This window comes from Salmo trutta, chromosome 12 (assembly GCF_901001165.1).
Source record: "Salmo trutta chromosome 12, fSalTru1.1, whole genome shotgun sequence".
Lineage (NCBI taxonomy): Eukaryota > Metazoa > Chordata > Actinopteri > Salmoniformes > Salmonidae > Salmo > Salmo trutta.
The window spans coordinates 3,754,667-3,779,162 of record NC_042968.1 but is presented as its reverse complement, the minus strand read 5'-3'; the positions used below and the strand labels follow the sequence as shown (position 1 = coordinate 3,779,162).

Below are 24,496 nucleotides of genomic sequence, written 5' to 3'. Positions count from 1 at the left end.
AATGGTACTTGAGCCGAGTCCACTTCAGCATATCTGGCCCGATTCACTTTTTTAAAAGAAGTGCCATTTCAGATTTTTATTCGGTAGGTGATGGAAGGAAAACGAAAGAATGTAATAATTTCACCTCGAATTTGCTAGGTCATTTGCAAGCAAAAATTCAGCCCATTAGGCTATTAGATGGAGAAGGACTGTAGAGAATCTATGCTATTAATCAATTAGATTTTACTACAGATTGTTTTTGGAACCCCACTCACACTAACTCTATTAATTTCAGTCCTTCAGCCAATCCTTACTTAATATAATGGCATTAGCGATTTTTAGACATATGCTGGTGGCCACGTTAATTATAGATCGACTTGGGACACATGATCCATGACCGATAGCATATCTCAGTGTCATAGGCTGTAGCCTATTTTTCTCTATTAGGCCTATTTCTAAACGACGATACATCCTGACAAAATACACCATATGAGTGGCCTAATGTAATTTTCTGGAACTTGTAAACTGTTGAGAATAAACCCATAACTAATCTAAATGGTTGTATAATCAGGGCTTTATTTCGTCATGAAACACAAAAGTATGTTTGAGCAGTTATTCAAATTAGCCTACATCTGTCACGCCTGACCTGAGAGAGAGGGTTTGTTTCTCTATGTGGTTAGGTCAGGGTGTAGGGTGGGCATTATATGTGTTATTTTCTATGTTTTGGCTGGGTATGGTTTCCAATCAGAGGCAGGTGTCTATCGTTGTCTCTGATTGGAAGCCATACTTAGGCAGCCTTTTTCCACCCGTGTTTGTGGGATCTTGATTTTGTACTGCTTGTATTTAGCCTGCAAGACGTAACGGTCGTTTGTATTTGTTTATTATTTTGTTTAAGTGTTCCGATTTAAAATAAAGATGAACACTCACCACGCTGCACCTTGGTCTAATCCTTTGGACGATTGTTACAGAAGATCCCACCACCAAAGGACCAAGCAGTGTGGGCCGATGGACTGGACATGGGAGGACATCCTGGATGGCAAAGGATCCTGGACGTGGGAAGAGATCCAGGCTGGAAGGGATCGCCTTCCATGGGAACAGGTGGAAGCAGCGAGGGAGGTACAACGACGTGATCAACAGGCAAGGCAACAACGGAGGCCCGAGAGGCAGCGGCAATCTACACGGGTAGATTGGCAAAGGCGGGTTTAAGACCTGAGCCAACTCCCCATGCTTACCGTGGGGAGCGAGTGACCGAGCAAGCACCGTGTTATGCGGTGACACGCACTGTGTCACCAGTGCGTACTCACAGCCCGGTGCGCTCGGTGCAAGCTCCTCACCATTGCCGTGCTAGAGTTGGCCGGCAGCCAGGAAGAAGTGCGCCGGCTCAGCGTATCTGGCCTCCAGTGCATCTCTACGGCCCAGGTTATCCTGCACCTGCTCTATGCACGGTACCCCTCATTCACCAGCACAGCCCAGTTCGTCCTGTACCAGCGCTCCGCCCTTGCCGGGCGATAGTCAACATCGAGCCAGGACGGGTTGTGCCAGCCCTAAGCGCCAGACCTCCAGTGCGCCTCCAAGGCCCAGTGTACCCTGTGCCTGCTTCACGCACTCTTCCTCTAGTACACCTCCATAGCCCAGTACGGCCGGTGCCTGCTTTGAGCACGCAGTCCTCAGTGCATCTCCCCAGTCCGGTGAGACCGGTTCCAGCTCCCCGTCGGAAGCCTCCAGTGATGATCAATGGTCCGAAGCCTCCAGTGATAATCCATGGCATGAAGCCTCCAGTGATGATCCATGGCCCGGAGCCTGTAGGGATGATCCATGGCACGAAGCCTGTAGGGATGATCCATGGCCCGAAGCCTGTAGGTATGATCCAAGGCACAAAGGCTCTAGTGATGATCCATGGCCCAGAACCAGTAGTGATGATCCATGGCACGGAGCCTGCAGCGAAGGTCCCCAGTCCGGAACCTACAGAGACACTCTCCAGTCCAGAGCCTCCAGCGACGCTCCCCAGTCCGGAGCCTCCAGCGACGCTCCTCAGCCCGGAGCCTCCAGCGATGCTCCTCAGCCTCCAGCGACGCTCCTGAGCCCGGAGCCTCCAGCGACGCTCCTCAGCCCGGAGCCTCCAGCGACGCTCTTCAGCCCGGAGCCTCCAGCGACGCTCCTCAGTCCGGAGCCTCCAGCGACGCTCCTCAGTCCGGAGCCTCCAGCGACGCTCTTCAGTCCGGAGCCTCCAGCGACGCTCCTCAGTCCGGAGCCTTCAGCGACGCTCTTCAGTCCGGAGCCTTCAGCGACGCTCCTCAGCCCGGAGTCTTCAGCGACGGCCTGCAGCCCCGAGTCTTCAGCGGCGGTCGGCAGTTCAGAGCCTCCGGCGCTGATCCACGGTCTGGTTCCTCCGGCGACACAGAAGCGGGGGGATCAGCGGGCGGTGTGGGGGCTACGCCCTGAACCAGAGCCGCCGCCAAGTATAGATGCCCACCCGGACCCTCCCCTATAGGTTCAGGTTTGCAGCCGGGAATCCGCACCTTTGGGCGGGGGGGTACTGTCACGCCCTGACCTGAGAGAGAAGGTTTGTTTCTCTATGTGGTTAGGTCAGGGTGTGGGGTGGGCATTCTATGTGTTATTTTCTATGTTTTGGCTGGGTATGGTTTCCAATCAGAGGCAGGTGTCTATCGTTGTCTCTGATTGGAAGCTATACTTAGGCAGCCTTTCTCCACCTGTGTTTGTGGGATCTTGATTTTGTACTGCTCGTATTTAGCCTGCAAGACGTGACGGTCGTTTGTATTTGTTTATTATTTTGTTTAAGTGTTCCAATTTAAAATAAAGATGAACACTCACCACGCTGCACCTTGGTCTAATCCTTTGGACGATCGTTACAACATCACTGTAGTGTACAGCCTAGGCAATAATTGTGTACTAACAATAATGCATTCCTCATAGCAGTGTTGTTGTAGCCTAGGAGGTATAATTATTTTATTTTCTAAAAGCGTAGGCCTATCGATAGCGGAGACCTCAGCCTGGAGGATTGCATGGCCTATATCTTCCATTTGATAATCTGCTACCTAGGCTGAAGGAGTGATGCAGCATACAACCATTTATGTTGAATTATTTTAATAGCCTATTAAACTATTATACATTTTGTCAATAGCCTATTGAATTAGAAAAATAAATAACGACCATAACAGTCAATGGAAATAAACATGGTGCTCGAAACTACATGATTGTGGGTTCTATTCCTGGGTCCACGAACGGAAAATGAATGCATGCATACTGTCACGTTGGATTAAAACGTCTGCTTAATGTCGCATGTAATATTTTTGCACACCTCATATTTGTGAGACATCAAACATTTTCCTGCATAGAACTTTTGAAAGTAGCTATGGGCTGCGTAAGGTTGTCTATGTGTAGCTGGTGTATAGGAGTCAGGCGCAGGACAGCAGATAAGAGTAACTAAACATATTTTACTCAACATATAATAAATGCAATACCAAAACAGAGCCCACAATAACGGACCTACCTACATAGAAACAATCACTCACAAAAAAACATGGGGGAACAGAGGGTTAAATAATGAACAGGTAATTGGGGGAATGAAACCAGGTGTGTAAAACAAAGACAAAACAAATGGAAAATGAAAAGTGGATTGGTGATGGCTAGAAGGCCGGTGACGTCGACCGCCGAACGCTGCCCGAACAAGGAGAAGGACCGACTTCGGCGGAAGTCGTGACAGGCTGCCTGCGCATTCTGAGAAGACAGAAGAAAATTAAACAGTGTATCTAAACCTGGTAAATTATGAATAGTATCACCAACTGTGTAACTTTGTCATAGTATTTCCTTGTCATAATCCAAGGTTGCATGCCAAATTTGAACTGAACCTAAACATAGACAAAGTTTAGTTCAAGATTGACATCTCACATCACCAAGTCAACAATAGGCTACTATTTACTGTCTGTTTTACAAATCTTTGATTGTAATTTTCAACATAGCAAATAGCAGCATACATGTATCATCAACCACCAACATCAATGCTTGCACAGCGCCGGAAGAAATGGCGGCAGTTTTACGGGTGCCCAATCAATTGTGCTATTATGTGGGGTTTTTTCGCGTTATTTGTAACTTCTTTGTAAATAATGTTTTTGCAACCATATCTTACAGCAAAAAAAGAGCTTCTGGATATCAAGACAGTGATCACTCACCTCAGATTAGACAAAGATTATTATTACAACAAAGACGACGCACAAGACCCCACAGGACCGACATCCCCATTATTTGCAAGAGGAAGCGACGCAGGTACAGAGGACAAAGAGACGGATGCCTGGTCAGGACTTGGAGAAGGCGACTGGGAAAGCTGCCGTTACCGTCAATACTACTCGTCAACGTGCAATCATTGGACAATAAATTAGACGAGGTACGATCATGAATATCCTACCAATGGGACATCAAAAACTGTAATATCCTATGTTTCACGGAATCGTGGCTGAATGACGATATTCAGCTAGCGGGATATACGTTGCACCGGCAAGATAGAACAGCACACTCCGGTAAGACGAGGGGGGGGGGGCGGTCTGTGCATATTTGTAAACAACAGCTGGTGCACGAAATCTAAGGAAGTCTCTAGATTTTTGCTCACCTGAAGTAAATCGTGATATATTGCAGGCCACACTACTTGCCTAGAGAGTTTTCAGCTATACTTTTCGTGGCTGTTTATTTACCACCAAAGACAGATGCTGGCACTAAGACCGCACTCAGTCAGCTGTATAAGGATATAAGCAAACAGGAAACCACTCACCCAGAGGCGGCGCTCCTAGTGGCCGGAGACTTTAATGCAGGGAAACTTAAATCAGTTCTACCACATTTCTATCAACATGTTAAATGTGTAACCAGAGAGAAAAAAATTCTAGATCACCTGTACTCCACACACAGAGACGCGTACAAAGCTCTCCCTCGCCCTCCATTTGGTAAATCCAACCACAACTCTATCCTCCTGATTCCTGCTTGCAAGCAAAAATTAAAGCAGGAAGCACCAGTGACTCGGTCTATAAAAAAGTGGTCAGATGAAGCAGATGCTAAACTACAGGACTGTTTTGCTATCACAGACTGGAACATGTTCCGGGATTCTTCCGATGGCATTGAGTACACCACATCAGTCACTGGCTTTATCAGTAAGTGCATCGAGGACTTCGTCCCCACAGTGACTGTACGTACATACCCCAACCAGAAGCCATGGATTACAGGCAACATTCGCACTGAGTTAAAGGGTAGAGCTGCTGCTTTCAAGGTGCGGGACTCTAACCCGGAACCTTACAAGAAATCCTGCTATGCCCTGCGACGAACCATCAAACAGGCAAAGCGTCAATACAGGGCTAAGATTGAATCATACTACACCGGCTCCGACGCTCGTCTTATGTGGCAGGGCTTGCAAACTATTACAGACTACAAAGGGAAACACAGCTGTGAGCTGCCCAGTGACACGAGCCTACCAGACGAGCTAAATCACTTCTATGCTCGCTTCGAGGCAAGCAACACTGAGGCATGCATGAGAGCATCAGCTGTTCTGGACGACTGTGTGATCACACTCTCCGTAGCCGACATGAGTAAGACCTTTAAACAGGTCAACATACACAAGAATGCGTGGCCAGATGGATTACCAGGACGTGAGCTCCGGGCATTTGCTGACCAACTGGCAGGTGTCTTCACTGACATTTTCAACATGTCCCTGATTGAGTCTGTAATACCAACATGTTTCAAGCAGACCACCATAGTACCCAAGAACACAAAGGCAACCTGCCTAAATGACTACAGACCCGTAGCACTCACGTCCGTAGCCATGAAGTGGTTTGAAAGGTTGGTAATGGCTCACATCATCACCATTATCCCAGAAACCCTAGACCCACTCCAATTTGCATACCGCCCAAACAGATGATGCAATCTCTATTGCACTCCACACTGCCCTTTCCCACCTGGACAAAAGGAACACTTATGTGAGAATGCTATTCATTGACTACAGCTCAGCGTTCAACACCATAGTACCCTCAAAGCTCATCACTAAGCTAAGGACCCTGGGACTAAACACCTCCCTCTTCAACTGGATCCTGGACTTCCTGACGGGCCACCCCCAGGTGGTGAGGGTAGGTAGCAACGCATCTGCCACACTGATCCTCAACACTGGAGCTCCACAGGGGTGCGTGCTTATTCCCCTCCTGTACTCCCTGTTCACCCATGACTGCATGGCCAGGCACGACTCCAACACCATCATTAAGTTTGCAGACGACACAACAGTGGTAAGCCTGATCACAGACAACGACGAGACAGCCTATAGGGAGGAGGTCAGAGACCTGGCCGTGTGGTGCCAGAATAACAACCTATCCCTCAACATAGCCAAGACTAAGGAGATGATTGTGGACTACAGGAAAAAGAGGACCGAGCACGCCCCCATTCTCATCGACGGGGCTGTAGTGGAGCAGGTTGAGAGCTTCAAGTTCCTCTGTGTCCACATCAACAACAAACTAGAATGGTCCAAACACACCAAGACAGTCGTGAAGAGGGCATGACAAAGCCTATTCCCCCTCAGGAAACCCCAAAAAATTGGCATGGGTCCTGAGATCCTCAAAAGGTTCTACAGCTGCAACATAGAGAGCATCCTGACTGGTTGCATCACTGTCTGGTACGCAATTGCTCGGCCTCTGACAGCAAGGTACTACAGAGGGTAGTGCGTATGACCCAGTACATCACTGGGGCTAAGCTGCCTGCCATCCAGGACCTCTACACTAGGCGGTGTCAGAGGAAGGCCCTAAAATTTGTCAAAGACCCCAGCCACCCCAGTCATAGACTGTTCTCTCTACTACTGCATGGCAGGCGGTACCAGAGTGCCAAGTCTAGGACAAAAAGGCTTCTCAACAGTTTTTACCCCCAAGCCATAAGACTCCTGAACAGGTAATCAAATGGCTAACCGGACTATTTGCATTGTGTGCCCCCCAACCCCCCTCAAACCCACTTTTTACGCTGCTGCTACTCTCTGTTTATCATATATGCATAGTCACTTTAACTATACATTCATGTACATACTACCTCAATTGGGCCGACCAACCAGTGCTCCCACGCATTGGCTAACCGGGCTATCTGCATTGTGTCCCGCCACCCACCACCCCTCTTTTACACTACTGCTACTCTCTGTTCATCATATATGCATAGTCACTTTAAACATATCTACATGTACATACTACCTCAATCAGCCTGACTAACCGGTGTCTGTATGTAGTTTCGCTACTTTTATAGCCTCGCTACTGTATATAGCCTGTATTTTTACTGTTGTTTTATTTCTTTACTTACCTATTGTTCACCTAACACCCTTTTTGCACTATTGGTTAGAGCCTGTAAGTAAGCATTTCACTGTAAGGTCTACACCTGTTGTATTCAGCGCACGTGACAAATAAACTTTGATTTGCTGAAGTATCCTTAATAGGGAGCTAGCATTACCTCAAAAGGAACCAAAACCATCACTAGTGGTGGCCTCTGCTGCTCGAGCCCTCTGTTTTGCAGCTCGAGCCGGACTCAGCGCCTGACTTTCTGACGTTCATTGTGAGACAGTCGAGTTGGTAATTTGTAGCTAGCTTAATTTATGGCCTGGTCATGATTGTTGTCAAAGTTTCTACGTTAGCTAGCTATCTTAGCTAACTTTTAGAGCAGAGGTAGCTAGGTAAATCAATACATTTAGGGTCTAGCCTATGTGATATTAGGTAGCTAAATGAGCTAGCTAGTGTTTTTGTTTGTAAAACATCAGTAGTCTAGCTAAGACTAGGCAAGAAAGCACCAGGTTAACATAGCTAGCTAGATAACAGTCACAATTGGCTACACTAGCTAGCTAACGTTAGCTAGCTAGTTATGTCCATTGAGTCACAAAGGACTCATGACAAGATATCAAAATTATTTTAGGTGGAGATTTTAATTATGTATGTAATGTGATGATTGACAGATATCCCCCTTCTAACAGATCGAGCATTGCTAATCCTGAGTTTAATAATCTATGTCTCGGTCTTGAATTATTCGATATTTGGAGATCTAAATATCCTGATTGTTATGCTCGTCATAAAGATTCGACCACGGTGCAGTGTGGTAGGCGAACATTTTACTTTTATTTAAAATGAACACCGACAAAACAACAAAATACAAAAATGAACGTAAAGTTCTGCAGGCTACACAGCAACTATACAAAAACAAGATCCCACAAACTCCGGACCGTAGTATGATCCCCAATCAGAGACAACAATAAACAACTGCCTCTGATTGGGAACCATACCCAGCAAACAAAGAAATAGAAAAACTAGAATGCCCACCCAAATCACACCCCGACCTAAAAGATTGAGGGAAGAGAAATTTGTTAAGTAAATACTTTCTCTTATCTCTAATGGAGGACCTTGATGAAGAAGGAAAGGGTCAGTTATTTTCTTTACAACTAGAACTGGACCAAATGTATGAAGAGAAAGCAAAAGGGGCATTTCTAAGATAAAGAAGGAGATGGTTGGAGGAAGGTGACAAAATATATATATATATATTTTACAATTTAGAGAGAAAAAAAATCTGAATTTCACTCTATTCATAAGCTAAATATAGATGGCAAAGAAAAATGAAAACCCCAAAGATATTTCAAAATATGTGACTCACCACCTGGATTCGGTCTTAAGTAGCAAAATGTGAAATTGTGTTTTTTACATTGGATAAAAGTAGAGACTGAGCTACAAAATGGTATATCATACACTGCATTTGAGGAACAATGGGAAAGTAATTCTGCCTTGAAAGTTGATCAACTTGTGAACTCACTTTGGAGAAAATCACCTTTGAATGTTTTGGTATCTAGTGAAGAGCTCTTCTTTGTTTACACCCATTCACATCGTTCACACCCTCTTAAGCTTTAGCCCCACTCATCTCGTTTTGCTCTCGGAGCGCACACTTGACACTCTGGCTGATTTGTTTACCTCTGGATAACATGAAAACAGGCTAACCAGCTCTACTGGCAACAATTTCCTTACACTTTTTTGCAGATGTTTACTGACACCGGCCATATTCAACTTGTGTTGTACACACGTCACGTAACGTTAGCTAACGAGCCAGCCAGCTAACGTTAGCTAGTTAAACAACAATGAACAAAGTGCCAACACTGCCTAACATTAGGCTCTAACTAGAAAAGCAAACAGCTCCGGGAAACGAATAATAACATTAACTTGGGAGCCAGCCAGCTAACATTAGCTAGCTAGCTAACAGTACACTTTAGCTTAAGACATATAGGTAGGCAGCTTGGTAAACAATGAACGTTTAAGACCACATACATTACATAACGTTAGCTAACGAGCCAGCCCGCTAACATTGGCTAGTTAAAAAACAATGAACAAAGTGGCAATAATGCCACAGTGCTGGGAGCTAACCAACTAGGTCCAACGTTAGCTAGCTAACATTAGACTATAACTAGAAAAGCAAAAGGCTCTGGGAAACAAATAATAACGTCAGCTAGCGAGCCAGCCAGCTAGCTAACAGTACACTTTAGCTTGAAATGAAACCATTTTCTGTCAAAATTAGAAACATGTAATATATGAAAATGTAGCTAGTTAACGCTAGACTATCTTACCTGTATACATCAACTGTCACGACTTCCGCTGAAGTCGGTCCCTCTCCTTGTTCGGGCGGCGTTCGGCGGTCGACGTCACCGGCCTTCTAGCCATCACCGATCCACTTTTCATTTTCCATTTGTTTTGTCTTTGTTTTACACACCTGGTTTCAATACCCCAATTACATGTTCATTATTTAACCCTCTGTTTTCCCCATGGTTTTTCTGCGTGTTTGTTTATTGTATTTCGGTCCGTTTGTGTGGGCTTGGTAATTCTACATGTTCTTGGTATTTTGAGTAAAGTTATTTTAATTACTCATCTCTGCTGTCCTGCGCCTGACTCCTCTGCACCAGCTACACCCAGACCATTACATCAACATGCATCATGGATGCGTCTCCCTGTCAGGAATGCCATTTTGAAATTTCCTTTTTTTTTAAAGGAAAGCACTTTTTTGACAATTAAAATAACATCAAATTGATCAGAAATACAGTGTAGACATTGTTAATGTTGTAAATGACTATTGTAGCTGGAAATGGCAGCCTCACAAGTCCTCAACTGGCAGCTTCATTAAATGTCAACAGTGAAGAGGTGACTCCGGGATGCTGGCCTTCTGGCAGAGTTCCTCTGTCCAGTGTCTGTGTTCTTTCACCCATCTTAATATTTTCTTTTTATTGGCCAGTCTGAGATATGGCTTTTTCTTTGCAACTCTGCCTAAGGCCAGCAACCCGGAGTCGCCTCTTCACTATTGACGTTGAGACTTGTGTTTTGACGTTGACACTGGTACTATTAATGAAGCTGCCATTTGAAGACTTGTGAGGCATCTGTTTCTCAAACTAGACACTCTAATGTACTTGTCCTCTTGCTCAGTTGTGCTCTGAGACCTCCCACTCCTCTTTCTTTTCTCGTTAGAGCCAGTTTGCACTGTTCTGTGAAGGGAGTAGTACAGAGCGTTGTACGAGATCTTCAGTTTCTTGGCAATTTCTCGCATGTAATAGCCTTCATTTCTCAGAACAAGAATAGACTGACTAGTTTCAGAAGAAAGTTCTTTGTTTCTGGCCATTTTGAGCTTGTAATCGAACCCACAAATGCTGATGCTCTAGATACTCAACTAGTTTTAAGAAGGCCAGTTTTATTGCTTCTTTAATTAGGACAACAGTTTTCAGCTGTAATTGCAAAAGGGTTTTCTAATGATCAATTTGCCTTTAAAATGATAAACTTGGATTAGCTAACACAACGTGCCATTGGAACACAGGAATGATGGTTGCTGATAATGGGCCTCTGTACAAGTATGTAGACTACGAAAAGCCAACTGACATTGACTCCTGAGGTGCTGACCTGTTGCACCCTTGACATCCAGTGTGATTATTATTATTTGACCCTGCTGGTCACCTATGAACATTTGAACATCTTGGCCATGTTCTGTTATAATCTCCACCTGGCACAGCCAGAAGAGGACTGGCCACCCCTCATAGCCTGGTTCCTCTCTAGGTTTCTTCCTAGGTTCTGGCCTTTCTAGGGAGTTTTTCCTAGCCACCGTGCTTCTACACCTGCATTGCTTGCTGTTTGGGGTTTTAGGCTGGGTTTCTGTACAGCACTTTGAGATATCAGCTGATGTAAGAAGGGCTTTATAAATAAATTTGATTTGATGATTTGATTCTTTCATTGAAAAGCAAATCTATAAAAAAGAAAATAAACTATAAATATATATATAAAACAACATTCTATAGGTTGAATGATTAGTGTTTGCAGCTGATCACATTCCTCACTTGAATACCATGTAAAGCGATGTGCTCGACAATACACGTCTTCTTGTTTGTCTTCCTGCCAGCAGACTCTGACTCTCCACCCTCAGCCTCTCTGACGGACTGTCTCCACCTTCCATCACCATGTCGCCAAATACTCAGACTGTTCACAGCCAGAAATGTATTTGTGACACAACAGTTATCACTCATAATATATTATTTGAACAACAATTACAGTCCATCCATTCTGGTTTACAATACATTTTTACTTTCCACTAATAATAACTATAATTATTATGTAAAACAACATTCCCTAGGTTGAATGATGAGTGTTTCCAGCTGACCACATTCCTCACTTGAACACCAATATATGTACCCTACAATACATGTTGTCTTGTTTGTCTCCCTACCAGCCGACTCTGTCTCTCCGCTCTGATGGACTGTCTCTTCTTTCCACCACTGTGCGCCAAATACTCAAAATGTGAATCTGAAGGCTGGCACCCTGAGCCTGAGCTGGTCAGTAAAGGAGTCAATCTCAAATGTGAAAACTGTTCAAGGGTGTGTAGACGTTCACTAGGCACTGTATACCCATTTATTAGAAACTATTCTCACAGTAATCCTATACTTTTGCACACGAACTGCCGCCCATTTGGAGTAAGAAATCATGAATGTATTTACATGTGAATGCCTTCATTCACCGTTCATCTCTGTCGGAACCAGGCCTTCTTAGGAAGGATGTAGGCCTTTCAGTGGCATGCTTGTAAGGCTCTGAATGTCCAAAAGGGGTTCCCCCCGTCTTCTACTGTTGTTCACTCTGGAAGATGCTCCTTGGAAGATAGGCTAGCCAGTCGTGTCGACAGTTCCCATTGGTGATGAAAGAAGTAGAATACGGTGATTTGAGAAGAGTAGTAGGATAGGATGGTTTGAAAAGTAGTAGGATGGTCCCACTTAAATTCACTTTTCTATATATTTGACTTAGGACAGCTAATCAGCCATACCAGTGACTATCCGAGAGGGTCGTTTTCTTCTCCCTCCACCTCGTGTAGATAGTCAGAGTTTGAACCACTTTACACGCGCAGCTGCAGCCTGGCGATGTTCAAACCACTTTAGATGTGGGATGCAACTTCTCATCTTTCCTGGTCTAAATGTTAATTTCTATACCAATCCTTTTATGCACTCAGGTCAAAATGGTCGGTTCCATCAGGCTGACACGCTCTCTGACCTCACTTGGGGTGTGGCTACTTACTATGCAAAGTTTATGGGAGACAAATTCTCTCATGGCTCCTAAAATCACCTTTGTACCTTATCAAAAATATTTTCATCATTATTCATATACAACGTTAAGGACTACATGTAGTGTATATAGATTTCAAGTTACAGTATTTCATTTAGAACACTTTTAATGTCTTCACAAAATAAGGGTACAAATCAATATTAGGAAGGTGTCCTTAATGCTTTATACACTCTGCGTACAAGGTCAGAGTATTTTTAAATCTACCAATTGGGGCTGAAAAAGGGCCGAATATGTGTATTTAGCCTACATGGCTTTCTTTCATTGATCCCTAATATTCTGAACTGTTCTCTCCATATATTCTATTGAGTCTGTTGAGAAAATTCTAATTAAAGATACACAAAATTTTAAGGGAAGTCTTTAGGTAAATATGCTGAAAACCCTATTCCATGAAAACTCCACAAGAAAATCTGCTGGCCAGCAAGTGGGAGGGTTTTCAGCTGTTGAATTAAATGTATTCAACGCATGCAAGGAAACCACGCCTGCAAAGCATAAGTCTGAATACCAACACCTGAGAAGTGCATAGGAAAGGCGTACATTTCCTAATTCTGAATCAGACCCTTGGTAAATATTGAAACAAAGGTGCAACCTGAAATTAGACAGCATCAGATGCTGGGTTTGTTCCAGTTTCTACCCTCTCTGTGTTCTCTGTCGTATTTGTATTCATAGTCTATCACTAGGAGAAATTAACAATGGATAACAGAAGAAAAAAAAACACAAAGCTATGCTCTCTGAGTCTCTCTGGCATGTCCAAACTCAAATGGATAACCTTTGTCACAAGGAAACAGAGATTGTACTGCATAGGCTATTAGGTTAATTAATGGGCACATCTCTGAGCAACACTGGCAACCTTAAAAAACATGCCACTTTGAGAGTAAATAAACACTGCAGTCATGTGGTTGTGATTAACTTGAGTGATATGAAAACAAGAACAGAGTCAGATGTTGTAGATATTTTTTATATTGGTGTTTTTGTTGTGCAGATGTAGCAGTTACTTTGCTGTAATTGAAATCAAGAGCAACATCCTTGGGGCAGGGTAAGTGAGCCCATTCTTTCTAGACACATTTTTGCAACTGATAAAGAGTACGCAGATTGGATACAGTGGTATTTCTGGCCTGGCTGTGGCCTGAGGGACAACTTGGACAAAGTCAATGGAAAAATGTATCAGCTATTTACAAGGGGCCTGTCATGCCAAATAATGTCCCCAGGCCAAAAAGTATCCCCCTCTGCGTCACAATGGGATTCAATAAACTACTGTGTTACCGTCCGTTGCTATATCAACGGTGAGATGACCTAATAATTAGAATTTTGGAGATCATTACAGCCTAAATTATGTTATTTTCATCATCGCTATGCAAACAAGGCTGATTTCCGTGACAATTTCGCGGTTTAAACAAGTTTTGTTTAGCTAATAAAATGAAAACATTACCACAAACTACTTTTGGGTACCTGTTGTTAACATTACAACATGAACTCCATGTCTTAAATGTTGCTATGTTTCGGGAAATGGCAAAGACGTTATCTACTTGACACACTTGTTACTTACCTTACAGATCAAAGTCAGATAATTTCCACTCCGTTCATATGCAAATCCATTTGATTCATACACTGGCTTGTCTGGCTGTCATGTTTTTATTTTAACCTGCCCTTCCATTATCTAAACTGAAATAGTATAATTTCAGTCATACTCTATAAGGATACATTTTTTTTTTCTATCTCGCATGGCTCATTAGTACACCCTTGTGGTTGAATATATGTGTATCTATTGTAGGTCCCAGGATACAACAATGAATAATTTGGAACAAATAAATACCATCAAAGGAAACCTTACAATTTACAATGAAAACCAACCTGGCAATATTTTATATTTTTTGGTACAGTTGTGTCATTAATTTATTTTCAGATTTTTTTGTACATTCACATGGCAATCATAGACTAAAATACTGAATTCTGGAGTGTGGAATATAGAGGAGGTGGTTGCTGTGTGGGTGGGAGGTTCTGCCGGTCACTTCTCAACAGGCAGCCAGTCTTGGAAGGGGGAATTGAAGAGGGAGACCGCAAAGTCTGGGCACTGCTGCTCACTTTGTTCAGAGTGTTTGCAGTGCTAGTGTTTTTAGTTAATCTTTCTATCTCATATTACGTGCCCAGTATGATAGAGCCAGAAAAATATCAGTGTTAGGGAAATTAAAACTAGCTTCAGGTTATTTTGTGTGCAAATGCAAATAGTTATTATCTGAGATTTTTTTATATTCACTTTAACAGATGGTGACCCCAGCTAGGAGTGAAAGAACAGCGAGGTTCCCAGGTCTCGCCTTCCTTTCGTTCTTCTTCCAAACCAAGTAATTCGATTGGATGTCGTAGCACTTGCTCCTGTTCCGGTAGCTCTCCTTCTGTTTCTCCTGCACCTTGTTGATGTTCAGTCCACCTTGACTGATAATATGAAGTATAATTGCATGTATTCCTGTTACAAATACATTTCTTACATATCTCTTGGAGGGACAGAAAATAAATTAACAGCGGACAATCATTTTAACCTGATCAAAAACCTACACATGCTTCTCAGTCCGTGCCTGAAGGTGGTCCTTGAAGGCGTTCTAATCTGATTTGACAACTTCCACCACATCAGCTGGGGTTTCAGTGATCTGAAAGTACGTTATACAAAAATAGCAATAGACAAAGAACACTAAGTCAATCATAAATTTGAAAGACTGTATGTAATAATTGTACATAAAAAATGTAATTGCATTGTTTACCTCAGTCAACAGCTGCGGCTCCTGTCCGTAGAGAATTACCTTCAGGTTGTTTGCCCACCCTTCCTGGTACCAATCAAGGGACTTGCCCGTGGCAGTCTTGAGGGTCTGGTTGGTCCATTCACCAAACTTGGAGGAGGGGGTAGGAAAGCGATATCTATTGACAATCTAAGATATTGAAATATGTCTGATTATGTACCATGGAAAAACTAAAATAAATTGTAAAAAAATAAAACAAACCATTGTTGACAAAATATAACCTATATCATCTGTACCTTGTTCCACACACACTATATAATATTGAACTCTGCTGTGGTCAAATAAAGCAACCATTACAAAACAACTTATCAAGGCAAAATTTGCATTGGGACACTTACCGATCATGTGCCATGGTGAAACAATTTTGATGGGCTTCAACTCCGGCGCCAGTCTTCACCCTCTCAAACTTCTGGCAGGCTAGACAGGGTAATGACCTTTAAGCAAAAAGTGACAAAACATTGTGTGCTCTCTGATATGACATTCATTGAAATCATAATCATTTCAGATATCATAGAATGTGATTGATAAACAAAAGGCAATTTCACTTGCCCAGCTGTCTACCTCCTTGACAATTCCCCGTTGGAAGAAGCGTTGGTTGATTTTGGAAATCATACGCTTCACTCCGAAATGGCCTGCATGCATCTCAGTCAGCGCGACCTCCTCCTCCTTAGTAAAAATCACCCTCCTGTGTGGCTGGCCATCCTTCTCCCGTAGGTACATATCATTGCCTAACAAGTTGGAAGAGAATTGTTGAAATACTCTAAGTACATTTGTACTGTTGTCTTTCTCTCCATCTCTCTCGGTCTGTCTGTCTTCCACTCTCTTCATCTCTCACTTTCATCTCTCTGTGTCTGTCTAGCGAAGACACCTCGTTAAGGGCATGTATAATTACCATAATTGCTTACACCTATCCATTTGATTGATCAGGTTTAATTTATAGCTAGATACCTCAATATGACAGATATATAACTATATCAGTGGACACCACTGAAGGGAGGACGGCTCATAATAATGGCTGGAATGGCGTCAATAGAATGCCATCAACCACATGGAAACCACGTGCTTGATACAATTCCATTTACTCCATTCCAGACGTTTTGAGCCATCCTCCCCTGAACTATATGTATAGCTAGCACCATTAAGATGACCAACTAGCTAGATGGAAAATGGTTGTTGAAAAATGGTTGTACATAGATAGCTAAATCCGTCCAGTTATCTAATAGAAGTTAACTGCTTAACATTACCCTGAATTTTGAATTTCTCTGAATGGTCCGCCTCTTGTCGAGATCAGTGATGCAGTCATAGTACTTAGCCTGGTTGGAAAGATACATGAAACTGTCCTCGAGGGATGTCATTGAAGTGCAAGCTACATACAGAAAGCTACAATAACAGTTACTGTAGCTGGCTAGCTGACTAGGCAGGCTGAGGTAAATAAGTACAGCAGCTAGCAACGTCAATCTAAAAACAGCTTAAATTATTTATTCCTATTTAACAATATTTTCTTATTTAAAGACAAATATATGGTAAAGAAAGTGTTCTATTTCCAGTCTTTTCGGTCTTCTGAAGCAGCAGGTAGACAGGTTGTCGCCGTCAAAAACACCGTCCTTGGAGAGCAATTCTGAGGTATTAATTTTGCGCGGACTGAGCGAGTGTTTATGAAGTGAACTAGAACTGCCCGCGTACTCCTTCATTCGTGACCGCTACGAGTAAAAATAGAGCCAACCAGCATAGCAACGGACGCTTTGGTTAATGACATAATCCGGTCAGTGTTTTTTGCAAATTCTAGCAACAGAAGCTAGAACTCATCGAATCCCATTGTGACGCAGGGGGAACACATTTTGGCATGAATGGCCCATTAAAAGGTTATTCACGTCGGATAAATGTGGTCTGATATGCAGTGTTGCCAACTCATTTTCAGGGTAAATTGCTAGAGGCAGGTTGATTTGTTGCTAAATGACGTTGTGATGTCATTGCGTGATAACGTAAAACTGCGTCTTTACGTAGAATACAAAATAACGTTACTTAAATTGACTGGCCATCTCAGCGAAAAATATGATTTGACATTTGTTCAGGTACAGACTCCCACTCTTTTCTGTACTTCTGGCGGTACAATTTTGATTGAGACATGTTGATTGATGTTGTAAGTTCTGTTCAAGATCAAACATTCGTGACCAACTATATTCATTGGGTTTGGCTTGTCGAACACGTACTACTGCTGCTGCATTCATCCAACAATGATTTGCAATTTGCTGAAATTGCTGCTGGCCTGCTGCTGCCTGTGCACGAGCTGAGCGCCTGCTGCTCACTCACAATGCACTTTTGCAGCCAGGCACGTGTGTTGTGACTGAGTGTGTGACAGAGAAAATCGTTTTTGTGTCATTTAGAGGGAAAATGCGTGCATTTTAGCGTTTGGGTCACTTTTCAAAAGTTGCTAAAAGTTCAAAATACATTTTTAAAAGTTGATAAAAAAGTTGCCAAGGTAGTCTGAAAAGTATGCTGTTCTCACACACACACATGCACAGAAAATGAAAGGACAAACATCATAGAAGTATATAGTACCCAAATGTTCCTCAACGGCAACAAAGCCATAATGGTAAAATATTAATCTCAAGTAAATCTCACAATTGATTTTATATGTTTATTTCATACACAGAGGTATAATATAAATATAGATATATTATTGTGCTATTTATTTCAAAACTGGCAAGACATCATTTGTGTTGAACAGTTCAGGTCGACCTTGACTGTTTATGCAGTTTTAACAGACACAAAAAACAGTCAATATTGGGGGCAATTACATTTTCAGTCAGTCCTTTTACTGAACACATCAAATTGAAAAGTGCCTATCGTTTTCCATTGGGATATTTGAATTTGTGAATTTAATTTCAATTAATCTTCTGGACAGACCAGATGTTAAATGGAATTGACCCCAACCATACATACAGTGCCCCCATAAATATGGTACTGAGAAAAGAAAACACATCTGCACCAATGCAGAAATTGCATAATAGTCCATATTCAAACATAGTTATTGTTATTCAAACAAACAAAATAACAAACCGGACAGTTTCACAGTGTATGAATGAACAGAGAGTCATGGTGTGTTAATGTTATTCTTTTTCACATGCTCTTGGGTGGGCTCCTTCAATGAGAGTCAGAAAGTAAAGTATTGGGCGAACAGCTCCTTTTGTTCCTCCGATTCATTTGGTTCCATGGTTGCCTTGTCAGTCTCAGGAAGGCTGCATGAGAAGGTTGAAACGACAGAAGTTACACAATGCCAAACACAACAACAAAAAGTTTCAAAGAGCCAACACAGAGTTGAATGAACACACTCAAAATACAGTACATTCCAGAATGCAATGCAGCTACATAAAGAGGCTGCATATAGTCTTCATAACACTAAAAGTGCATTGGCTCAAACCCTTTGGCTCTCTTGATCCAAAAATCACTTACTTCACCTTTCCACAATATTGTCCTTAAGTATTTTCAAAATGTAGTTTCTTATTTCTCAGTGATGGTGCGAATCAAAGCCAGACAGCATTCTTTCTTTTAACAATAGCTATTGTAGTGAGTGAAGTCTAAATATGACGTGTATATGTAACGGTGTAGGTTCCGTCCCTCTCTTCGCCCCAACCTGGGCTCGAACCAGGGACCCTTGCACACATCAACAACTGACACCCACGAAGCATCGTTACCCATCGCGCCACAAAAGCCGCGGCCCTTGCAACGCAAGGGGAAACCCTACTTCAAGTCTCAGAGCGAGTGACGTCACTGATTGAAATGCTATTAGCGCGCACCACCGCTAACTAACTAGCCATTTCACATCGGTTACATATACACAAGCAAAGTGTCATAGTTACATTCATATAAACGTAACTATGGCTGAGGCAGAGTGAGTGTGATGCTGCTGAATAAATGTCAGCTAACCAGGCAACGTGCACCCGTGACGCAAACATCCACTCACAATGGAAGGCAGACCCATTTAAGCAGCTTATTCATATTCAAAGCAACATGCTAATGCCCATGATAGCGTTCAAAATAAACACTGCCATCCATTTCCTCTGGGTCTGGGTCTCCCCTGACAATGGGCCTAATTGAGCACTAGCATCCATGGTGTCCAGCCGATGTTCTGACCATGGTCCTGAATCCACCTGTTGTGTCTGTCCTGTAGATCACTCCTTTGAGTGGGAGTTGTCTTATCTGATAATAAGTTGCTTATTTCATGAGGTTGGACTGAACACTTAGGTCTCTCTCTCCCTCTCTCTCATTTTTGTGTGGCTTACTTTGTGTAAAAAGACAGTTTGGTGCAACTTCATTCATAGGAAGAAAGAAAATGTATTAGAGCAATGCATGATGGGCACTGCCTTTTTTTTGTGTCCGACATTTATTTCTATAAAAAATAAAAACATGTTAACAACCCAATATTGATAATCAACCATCATGGACATTTTATTAATTGTTTCATTCTGTGTTGTTACAGGATTCAACCCACATAATGCATAGTACATTTAATAAAAATAATAATTGACCTCAAAAAGCACAAATCGCTCAGCACTAATTGAAGCTTTGGTTGTTATGTACAGTGTCTTCAGAAAGTATTGAAACCCCTTGACTTATTCCATATTTTGTGTTACTGCATTAAAAAATGTATTAAAAAAATAATCTTACCCCTCTACACACAATACCCCAAAGTCAAAATATGTTTTTAGAAAACTTTGCAAAGTTATTGAAATTAAAATACAGAAATATTTCATTTATATAAATATTCACACCCTGAGTAAATACATGTTAGAATCACCTTTTGCAGCGATTACAACTGTGAGTCTTTCTAGGTTAGTCTCTAAGAGCTTTGCACACCTGGATTGTACAATTATTATAATTTTTTATTCTTCAAGCTCTGTCTAGTTGGTTGTTGAGCATTGCTAGACAGCCATTTTAAAGTCAAAACTGTAACTAGGCAACTCAGGAACATTCAATGTCATCTTGGTATGCAACTCCAGTGTGTATTTTTCCTTGTGTTTTAGGTAATATTTCTGCTGAAAGATGAATTTGTCTCCCAGTGTCTGGTTTTTGCCTGTGCTTAGCTCTATTCAGTTTCTTTTTATAAAAAAAACTCCCTAGTTCTTGCCGATGACTGGAACGAACTGCAACATCACTGAAGCTGGAGACTAATATCTCCCTCACTAACTTTAAGCACCAGCTGTCAGAGCAGCTCACAGATCACTGCACCTGTACATAGCCCATCTGTAAATAGCCAATCCAACTACCTCATTCCCATACTGTTATTTATTTTGCTCCTTTGCACCCCAGTATCTCTAATTGCACATTCATCTTCTCCCATCTATCACTCCAGTGTTTAATTGCTATATTGTATTTATTTTGCCACTATGGCCTATTTTATTGCCTTACCTCCCTTATCCTACCTCATTTGCACACACTGTATATAGACTTTTCTATTGTATTACTATTATTTGTATTATTATATTATTGACTGTATGGTTGTTTATTCCATGTGTAACTCTGTGTTGTTGTTTGTGACGTACTGCTTTGCTTTATCTTGGCCAGGTCGCAGTTGTAAATGAGAACTTGTTCTCAACTAGCCTACCTGTTTAAATAAAGGTGAAATATCTATCTATATCTATATCTATATCTATATCTATATCTATATCTATATATATATATATATATATATATATATATATATATATATATATATAAACTCCTCCAGGCTGTAAGGGCTATGTAAGGGCTATTTGACCAATAAGCAGAGTGATGGAGTGCTAAATCAGATGACCTGGCCTCAATAATCTCCCGACATCAACCCATTTGAGATGGTTTGGGATGAGTTGGACTGCACAGTGAAGGAAAAGCAGCCAACAAGTGCTCAGCATATGTGGGAACTCCTTCAAAACTGTTGGAAAATCATTCAGTCGGTGCGCAGTGGGTGAGGATGCTTGTTGGAAAAGAGGGTAGGTGTCAGAAGGATCTGGGATAGGTGACATTAATGTATATATATATATATATATATATATATAAGTCAAGGGATCTGAATACTTTCTGAAGGCACTGTATGTGCATATATATATATATATATATATATATATATATGCACATACAGTGCCTTCAGAAAGTATTCAGATCCCTTGACTTTTTCCACATTTTATTACGTTACAGTCTTATTCTAAAATGGATAAAATAAATTAACAGGTGGGCCTTGTTAAGTTAATTTGTGGAATTTCTTAATGCGTTTGAGACAATCAGTTGTGTTGTGACAAGGTAGAGATGGTATACAGAAGATAGCCCTATTTGGTAAAAGACCAAGTCCATATTATGGCAAGAACTTCTCAAATAAGCAAAGAGAAACAATAGTCCATCATTACTTTAAGACATGAAGGTCAGTCAATCCGCAAAATTTCAATAACTTTGAACGTTTCTTCAAGTGCAGTCGCAAAAACCATCAAGTGCTATGATGAAACTGGCTCTCATGAGGACCGCCACAGGAAAGGAAGACCCAGAGTTACCTCTGCTGCAGAGGATAAGTTCATTAGAGTTACCAGACTCAAGCCCAAATTTGACAAGAAGACACGAGGTGGGAAGGAAGAATCCCATCTCCGACAACCGGAACATCTGAAGTAACTATTCTAACAAACACTTCACTACCAGAGAAGCTCTTACAACTAAGAAGGACATTTTGACCTCTGGTGGACAACTAGAGCCTTACACCCATCCAGCCCTTCCTCACAGAAGGATTGATTGGTTTCAACAGAGAGATGACAAAGAAAGACATCTCCGCGTAAATATATATATTGCATTTCTTATCTGAATGAGTGGTGGTTCATGTGCGAAGTATTACTATTCGTAGGTTCTAAATGTATCCAAGTGTTCTCGCTTTGTCTCGCCCTCTCTTTATCTACCCCTCCCTCTCCATATGTGTAACAAGCGTCATATCTTGTCAGTCCACTACGGACCTGTTTCATTGTATTACGTTTCTAATCAATAATATATACCTTGTGTGTGTGTTTATGTACTCTGTGTTATTATTTAGTTAGTAAATAAATAATTAAGCCAGTTTGTGTATTGCTGATTCATCAATCAATCAAATGTATTCATAAAGCCCTTTTTACATCAGCCGATGTCACAAAGTGCTATATAGAAACCCAGCCTAAAACCCCAAACAGCAAGGAAAAACTCCCAAGAAAGGCAGGAACCTAGGAAGACACCTGGGGAGGAACCAGGCTCTGAGGGGTGGCCAGTCCTCCTCTGGCTGTGCCTGGGTGGAGATTATAACAGTACATGGCCAAGATGTTCATAGATGACCAATAAGGTAAGGGTTCTTGCAGATATAAAGGAGTATGTGACGTTCAGAATGAGACTAACAGTCATCACATTAGCCATAGTCACGTCACGACACGTGACATTAAAACTTGAAACAGCCAAGCCTCCTAACTCCTGATTGGTCAGTTCAGTGGAGCCAGATCCTTATCATTCTTTCTGGCTGTTGGAGAGGTGGAGGGGTAGTTGAGTGAGATGGGGCATTTTATGGCCTTGCCTCTGGGAGCTTGTCAGTCTTTTGCCTGTCAGCTTTTGACATGATGAGAAAGAGTGAGAAGTCCTACCTGCAAGATATTTTGTGAATAGTGCTATAAAAGTATTTGAAGAGGTCCTAATCTCAAACACTGATAAAAACATGACAACATTATTGTCTACACTAAAGAATGGGATTTTGGTCATAAAAATGCATATGCATGAAAATAAAGACTTTTCATTTTGAAGAGAATGCTGGACACTAGGGGACACCTAGGCCTTGTTATGGATAAAAGTCTATAAAGATAGATTGGTATAAGATATCTGCTCCATTTTTAGGGCACATGTTGACAAGATGTTGGGGAATCACTTGAGGGAATTATTGACCCACCTCAGTGTACAGGTCAATAAACATACTAGTTGTTTTGTTATGTTTCAGTCTTCTGTGATGTGTAATATTGTGATGCAAACTCAAAATTCAATACATTTTAACTCTATATCTGATATGGTACAGGTGTCTTCTTTAATTAAGCCGGCTCTGTGTGACCCTGATTTAGCCCTCTGCAGTAAAAGGTTAATGGAAGGGTGATCCTTGTCACAATTGTTGTTACCAGGTCAAAGCCTTTTTATCAACCCTGGCATTATGTGGATTCAATGGTAGTGGCAGCTTGTGGTTACATATAACAGGGTCATATTTTGGTTTGATTTATTAACCTGGTAATTCACAGGTGACTTTCAAATGTGTAATTACATTAGTTACATAGTGGAACAAGAGAATATGTAATAATATCAGTAGTTACACATGTGAGATAACATTAAGCAAGTGAATGTGTAATTACACAATCCTAGTTCCAATTGTGCAATAACTGATTCCGCAACAACCCCATTACCATGTAGTTACATAGTAAAATCGATGTAACTACTATGTTGTTTACACAGTTATTACTGTGTTACTTACATAGTAATAGTGGCAGCTTAATGTAAAGTGTTACCAAATATGGTGGTGTATCTTTGATGTGATGGGGCTGTTTTGCTTCCGCTGGTTCTGGGACCATGTTAAGGTCAATGGCATCATGAACTTTACCCAGTACCAGGAATTTTTTTTTTTTTTACATTGGATAAAAGTAGAGACTCAGAGCTAGAAAACTGTATAATATACACTACAATTGAGGAACAATGGGAAAGTAATTTTTCTTTGAAAATCGATAAACTTGTAACCTCACTTTTGAGAAAATGGCACTTGAATGTTTCCGTACACCTACTGGAGACCTCTTCTTTGTCTACACCTATTCAGCATCGTTCACACCCTCTTAAGCCTTAGACCCACACATCTCTTTAAGGATTCACATGTGAGGCCATGTGCTAAACAGTGAGTATGGTAGTGTACTAAACAACCAAAGATTTCAAGACTCAAGGCTGGTTTATACTACATCTATCGACATGTCTATACAGTTGTAAAATATAGCTTATGGGTCTGAGTGTGATGAAATAAAAGCAGATCATTCTACCGGAAAATGTTAGAACTTGGACACTGTCTCGTTGGCCTAACGTTATATCCTAATTTGGCTTAGGTGCAGG

At 41.8% G+C, this 24,496-nt stretch overlaps 1 protein-coding gene and 1 long non-coding RNA gene across 5 annotated transcripts in view; both read right to left on the bottom strand.

The window, feature by feature from the left end:
• Window positions 1–14,307: 14,307 nt before the first annotated feature.
• Window positions 14,308–17,325, bottom strand: LOC115202813 (uncharacterized). 3 transcript variants are annotated; one of them, XR_003880068.1, is made up of 6 exons: window positions 16,639–17,325; window positions 15,956–16,122; window positions 15,733–15,828; window positions 15,359–15,523; window positions 15,156–15,247; window positions 14,308–15,035 (listed from the first exon to the last, which is right to left on the bottom strand). It is a non-coding gene; the product is annotated as an uncharacterized LOC115202813 (long non-coding RNA). The 3 variants fall into 3 exon arrangements; XR_003880069.1 differs by having other exon boundaries at window positions 14,308–15,247; window positions 15,359–15,484; XR_003880067.1 differs by having other exon boundaries at window positions 14,308–15,247; window positions 16,639–17,324.
• Window positions 17,326–18,018: 693 nt separating this feature from the next.
• Window positions 18,019–24,496, bottom strand: part of fam184aa (family with sequence similarity 184 member Aa) — an 83,259-nt gene continuing 76,781 nt past the window's right edge. For both annotated transcript variants that reach the window (XM_029766853.1, XM_029766854.1), the window contains exon 17: window positions 18,019–18,633. In XM_029766853.1, the coding sequence (XP_029622713.1) occupies window positions 18,625–18,633 (9 nt within the window). In that variant the 3' untranslated portion in view covers window positions 18,019–18,624. The remainder of the gene's footprint in view (window positions 18,634–24,496) is intronic.